Source organism: Cannabis sativa, chromosome 7, assembly GCF_029168945.1.
Source record: "Cannabis sativa cultivar Pink pepper isolate KNU-18-1 chromosome 7, ASM2916894v1, whole genome shotgun sequence".
Lineage (NCBI taxonomy): Eukaryota > Viridiplantae > Streptophyta > Magnoliopsida > Rosales > Cannabaceae > Cannabis > Cannabis sativa.
This window is the reverse complement of record NC_083607.1, coordinates 6,559,154-6,565,908: the sequence shown is the minus strand read 5'-3', so window position 1 is coordinate 6,565,908 and position 6,755 is coordinate 6,559,154. Positions and strand designations below refer to the sequence as shown.

The window sequence follows — 6,755 nt, the reverse complement described above, 5'->3', positions numbered from 1 at the left end:
TATTCTAATAGGAATATAATGCAAGTGTCAGTGTCACAACTCAAACCCCGCTTAGTGAGCCTTACAATTTTAATATTATGTATATATAGCATATTAAAATATAGAGCATATTAGACACCAGTCGTGCTTAGCACTCTTAATTAAGACGTGCTAGCAATACTCCCTAAAAATTATTATATTAAATTATATAGGACTCAATACTAAATTAGACCAATAGCGATATTGACACGTAAGAAGGTACTTGACATCACTGGTCATTTTTAGTTTCTCTAAAATATATATGCATTATTAATAAAGTTCGTGTAGTAGCTTCTCTTATATATGTTTACTAAAGTCAAGAAGAAAATTTAGTTAATATATAACATATTACTAAATATATTTGTTAATATATAAATTGAAAGCTGATAAACTAAGTAGAATTTTCAAGATAAACATATACAAACACAGTGATTCTTACATCTATGATCATTTATTGCTATTTTACGAAAAACCCTTTTCAATTTTTTTACCATATATATATAATATGAAGAAACAATAGACAAGGTGGTCGATTTTTATGAAATTATATATATAATAATGGTGTCTTGTGAAATTTAATTAATTGAGTACTTTTTTTTTTTCAATACTAATAATAATTAGAAAAAAAATATTAGGTGATGATAGTCTTGGTCTCCTTTTCATCTTTCTTGTTCACAACTCGGCCATCTGTCCCAGCAATCATAGCGTACTTATCTTTCCTTGTTAAGTTGGTGCACTCAAAACCCAATGTTCCTGCCAAAACCTTTTGAATGTAATTGGCCACTTCAAATGCTGACTTTCCACCATTACAAGTCAACTCCTTGGGAAGTTGATTCAAGAATGTGATCTCATAAGTTGGCATAGGATTCATGAACACAAAATAAGGGTCCAAAAGTTTGTGACCCCTAACAGTCGTGCCATAAAACACACTTTGCTTAGTGTTAATCGCGACCGGCACTATTCGGTCAGTCAACTCGGCAAACAATGCACTAAACCTAAGCAAAAAGGGTTCACGACAAGTCGTGCCCTCGGGACAAATCACGAGATCACCTTCTTCTAGCAATCGTTTTATGTTAGCCGCATCTTTCTCTCTCTCCCTCGAAAGTGCCACCGCCTTGATTGGTGAGATCATTTCGGTGAATTTGCTAATGCTATATGTGACACAACTTATTTTTCGGCCTAGGGCAACAGCGGTGACAACAGGATCAAGTACTGTGCGGTGATTACACACGAATAAAACCCCGCTTTTGCCCTTTTTCGGGGCGGGTGGTGGTGTTCCCTTCACGATTACTTTAATTCCCAATAACTTGTAATTGTACCAAGCTAGTCTTTCTGGGAGAGGAATGTTTAGGTATACTCTTAGAATTGAGAGAATTATACCAATTGGGAGCCATAAGAATGTGAGTAGTGCCACTAGTGGAGTTGGTCTTTGCACAAAACGACCTTCGTGGAATATTATTGGGCTAAGAAGCTTATTCCTTGGTAGAGGTTCACACTTGGTTTTTGGAACCATGTACCCTTCCTGTGTGGTCAAATAAGTCAAACACGTTAATTTGCATGTAATTCAACACGTTATCATTATTTAATTATATAATGAAATCTATGTACATTAGTGTTTTCCTTATTGATTTGACATGTAAAATATTATTATTAATTAAAAACATAAATGGCACACAGCTCAAAATTTATGAAATAATAATCATGCAAATTAAGTTAATTCTTATATGTTCTGACACATTATTTAAGCTTAAGAAGTTAATTAATTAATGGAATTATTTGTTTGTCCTTTTTTTTTTTTTTTTTTTTTTTAACAGGCCTGTCAATTCTCAATTCATATATTTATATTGTTATATATGTTTAGTGTACGTACATGGTCCATCAATATTATCTAGGACAACTATTTACCAGAATTGACTAGAAAGACCCAGAATTTTATTTTGTCAAAGTAAAATATAATAAAAGTTATTTAATTTTATATAATAAATGTATTAATAAAAAAGGCACCCATGCATTGAATATATGTAAAACGAAAAACTAAATATAAAATAAAAAAAAAAATTACATTTAAAAGTTATACAATAAAAATTATGAGATGGACATATTCACAATAAATACACATGTAAAGGGAAGAAAAAAAGCATAAAGAGGGCCCTAGGCGTACCTTTAATGCTTCTATATAAATAACTTAAGATTTATTTTTGAAATAATAGACATAGATAGTTATAAGTGGAAGAGAGAGATCATGTGATACACTAAGAAAAAAGTCACGTACAATGTTCACAACGACAACTAAATGAAAGTGTATATATATATATTAACTGTTAATCCAATATAAATTAATGTCAGATTATTTTCCTCTCACATGGCCATGGCGACGATGAGTTGAATTGTATAGTACTAATTAATCATGTGATTATATAGGAATTAAGTAGGGTTATTGTATACAGAGAGTATAATACGCAAAAAAATAATTAATGCGATCTACCATAGTACTGTACCAACAATATGATTTAACAAACTTTCACAAATATTAACAAGAATCAAACTTTCAAATAATTGAAAATAAGGTAAACATATATCAAAAAAAGGAAACTGTTATAAAAAAAAAGTGAAATGAATGAAATCATTTTCACTGTGGCCACTTTCTATTCAGTCTGGTCTACATGGACCCTATGGAAACTCAATGTTTGTACAAATTTCATTTTTTTTTTTTCATTTGTAAGGGTTTGAAAAGAAAAAAAAAAACTTGGCCAATAGAAAAATAAATATTTGTGTATATATATATACATACCATATCAAATGGTGGTCCATTGGTAATGGTCTAACAAAACGTTACATTATTTTCTGGTTTAATTATATATATATATATATATATATATTTTGGTGAACAAACTTTATATAGAGTCATTTACGCCTCCACCAACCCTAATAACTATAAGATAAAGATAGCAAATAATAAAAAGTGACAGCATGTTATTATTACTTTATATGTATATATGCACATTAGCTAGCCGGCCAGTCACATAAAGTTGTTATTATTATATATTAAACAAAATTGAACCAATTAAGAAAATACTATGCAAAAAACCAAGAAAAGAAAGAAACAATAATAACATGATCATTATTATTATTATTAATCAATGAATGAAGATATTATGTTTTACGTACGTACCTTGCAAATTGACATGAAATCATAATCGGTTTCTCTATCACCAATACCCAAATCCGGTAAAGAAGAGCCAAACTCTTTAACAAGAACTTCTCTCTTGTGTTCACCAACAAGAACACCTGGAGTTTTGACAAATCCGGTAACCCTACCGGATTTCGTAACCTCCAATTCGGTCCCGAGAACCTTATCAACACCCAAGAAAGTCTTGACAAAATGTTCCACCATGATTCTTGGACTGGCCGTGACGACATAACGTTTCCCGAAAGAACTGAAAACCCTCCAAGTCTCCGGGTGAACATCCTCGGAGTAGAATTTGGGAAGAACAGACCTCGAGACATGCTCGATGTCTTTGATCTTCAAACCTGAAAAGGCTATGAAGATCAAAGTCTTGATGGCTGCGGCCTCAGACAAGAATATGTACGTGAAGTACACAAAGGGCACCGCCATCAAGAGAACCAAGCCTCGAATGAGGCTCCCCGCTTCAATGGCGATGAGCATGTAATAGGGAAAGGCGTTAGACGAGACGAGGAGCGTCCCGTCTAGATCAGCCGCAACTGTTTGGTTTGAACGATTATCAGGGCTACATTTTGTGATTGGTTCGAACCTTAATCGATGATGATGATGATCATTATCATGATAAGCCCCCATAGAGAAATAATGTTCTTTTCTTTTTTCGTAAAAATATTTTGTGGGCGAGTAATGAAGAATAGAGTGGAGAAATGGGGGGTTTTAAAAAGAGAGGAGAAAGAGAGAGAAAGATGGTCAAGTAGTACTCGTCGTGTTGGTGAAGTAGTACTATTATTTTTGTTGTTACCATGAAAATATTATGTGGTTGAGACTAAATGATTTTGAATATGAGATGTCAAAATGAGATTTTTGTCATTTATTTACATATTTATATATTTTAATAACAATATATTTAGGAGAGAAGGACTATATATGTATATATTTTGCGTGCAAATTAGGACAGTATAAGGGGTATATGAGTAGTTGAAGGTCGAGACCACACACCCACATTAACATTCAATTGGCCTACTTTTTTAGTTTATAGGCGCCGGCCACGCCGTTTATTAATATAAAGCTCGGCTTTACAATGCTCTTTTTGTTGTACTAATTAGCTTAATTATAATAATTATCAATATATATTCATTAATTCATTTGTTAATTTCATTTTTCTCATGCATTGTAATCTTGGCATGGGACTATATTTATATATAAATGACTTCAATGATGATTTGGTTAATTAGCAAAGGAATTAGTTATGAGAAATCATGAGATGGTTATGACCCACACAAGCAGTGTGGATATTGTTACGAGTGAGTAAATATTGTACGTATTATCTATTAATAATTTCGTGATTTTTTTTTTAAAAATTTTTTGGAAGGTGAAATTTTGAAGTAAAAATTATGTGGGGAAATAATGTTTGATAGAAGTTAGGTTGGGAAATTACAATTTTAGGTACGTGGGTATACTTTAATTTTGTGTCTTTAACAAGCTAAGATTAAATAGAAGGGGTCCACGGGTCAATATTACATTAACTGCTACCCCATTACTTGAATTATCCTTATATGATTTTCTCTCAAAAATGTATATATATTGTACTTGCCCACTAAGCCGACCTATAACATAATAAAACATAAATATACCGAGTTACTAATGACAATTGTATATGTAGAATTCAATTATATTGATTTAGAATCAGATTTTTTACAATAATTAATGTTAAATAATGCAAATACAACGATCAAAAATGTTTTATTTGTTATATATTTACTTTTCAATTAGCTATAGGTACTATTTGACCTACCAAACTTAATCATAGACCGAGAGTATACCATATATATATATTGATCATTATATTTATATAGGTAAGAGCTACCCATTTAAGAATTTAAGCAGATCATTATAAAGACTTAGATTTGATATATTTTATTTCCTAGAAGAAATAATTTTTTTTTTTTTTATTAAGAAAATCAGAAAATTGTTTCCATCCAAACAACTTTTATATATAACTCTACAGCACTCCTTTTGTGTAGACTTGAAAAGCATCTGTACTTTTGTATTTGAATGTGTATCTTTATAAAACTATGATCTCTCAAACTATTTCATATTTTTCTTACAAAATTTTTAGGCTTTACATATAAAATCTCTAATTACTTTATGGGACTAGAGCATTTCATTTCTTGCCTTCCTAACATGATATACCAAAGAAGCTAAACCAGTCGAGAAGCAAAGTTTTTGAAATTTGTTCAATTTTACTCTAAAGATCCATCGAATTAGTTGCTGAAGAAAACTTGTTATTACATTCTAATTCAGCCAAGAAATAAAAATTTAAAAATAATATATATTTTTTTAGTAAATGAAAGTAAAACCTTTTTCGATACAAAAAATAAAAATCATCAGTTTAGTAAACTCAACTTTTACTCAACTTATCAAACCAATCACTATCTTCAATTTCTCTCTTTAAAATGAGAAAATCAATCACAAATTTCTCTCTTAATTGTAAAGGAATAGTAAAACCAATTGCCATGTCATCTGCTGAATCATACCCTATTCCTCAACACATTTTCATTACAGTACAAGATTCACCAGCTGTCCCTATCTTTCAGGAAATCTTTCCGTTATTCTTTATGCAATTGTATACTACCATCTGTAATCTTTGTATTGGCTCTTGCCTCTTACCCTGTAATTGACTCTTTCTATAAATGAAATGCTCTGCCTCAGTCTCTATTGAGCTGAGTTTATTATACCTGATATATACCTAGAATTTCACTTGGTATCAGAGCTAACGACGGCCTCCGTCGATGTCGACACCAGAACAAGGTGACTCCCGAGCAACTCCAGTCATGAGCTCTGCTGGTAATAACTCTGCCGCCACAGGAAACTCCACTGCGAGTTCATCTTAGCTCCCAAACACCTACCCTCAACATTTCAGCACCTTAAACCAGCCATTCTCCCTAAAACTCGACCGAAACAACTTCACCTTGTGGAAAACTATGGTTTCCACCATAGTCAGGGGCCATAGGCTCGATGGTTTTCTCAGTGGAACCAAACCCCGCCCTCTTAAATTTTTACTTGCAGGAACAAATGCAGAAGGAGTCGAGATTATAAGTGTCAACCCAGAATTCGGACATTGGATCATCAATGACCAGTTTCTCATGGGATGGCTATATAGCTCCATGACGGAGACGATTGCTACTGAAGACATGGAAACTTCTACAGCTGCTGAATTATGGCGTGCACTTGAGAACCTATATGGCGCTTATTCAAAGGCAAAGATGGACGACACTCGCACTCTAATCCAAACTCACAGAAAGGGATCTTCAACTATAGCAGAGTATTTACGACAGAAAAAGTGCTGGGCTGATTCTCTCGCACTCGCAGGTGACCCTTACCCAAAATCTCATCTTATTTCTAATGTATTGCCTGGTTTAGGCGCAAAATACCTTACCATCATTGTCCAGATCAAAGCTAGATTAAAAACTACTTGGCAGGAGCTACAAGATTTGCTCCTCAGCTTCGACAGAAAAATAGAGATAATGCAAAGTCTCGAAGGGCCTAAAACTAC

General features: G+C 32.7%; 1 protein-coding gene across 1 annotated transcript; it reads right to left on the bottom strand.

Moving 5' to 3' along the window:
- Nucleotides 1-478: 478 nt before the first annotated feature.
- On the bottom strand, nucleotides 479-4,367 carry LOC115697313 (glycerol-3-phosphate 2-O-acyltransferase 6). Its single transcript, XM_030624259.2, has 2 exons — nucleotides 3,191-4,367; nucleotides 479-1,540 (listed from the first exon to the last, which is right to left on the bottom strand). The coding sequence occupies exons 1-2, from the start codon at nucleotides 3,833-3,835 to the stop codon at nucleotides 650-652; spliced, it is 1,536 nt and encodes a 511-aa protein (XP_030480119.1). The 5' UTR covers nucleotides 3,836-4,367; the 3' UTR covers nucleotides 479-649.
- Between the last annotated feature and the right edge of the window lie 2,388 nt (nucleotides 4,368-6,755).

Coding starts and splice junctions, on each gene's coding strand:
- LOC115697313 (XM_030624259.2), bottom strand. CDS start 3,835: ATGGGGGCTTATCATGATAATGATCATCATCATCATCGATTAAGGTTC. Junction 1,541..3,190: donor ATTTCATGTCAATTTGCAAG/GTACGTACGTAA, acceptor TTGACCACACAG/GAAGGGTACATGGTTCCAAA.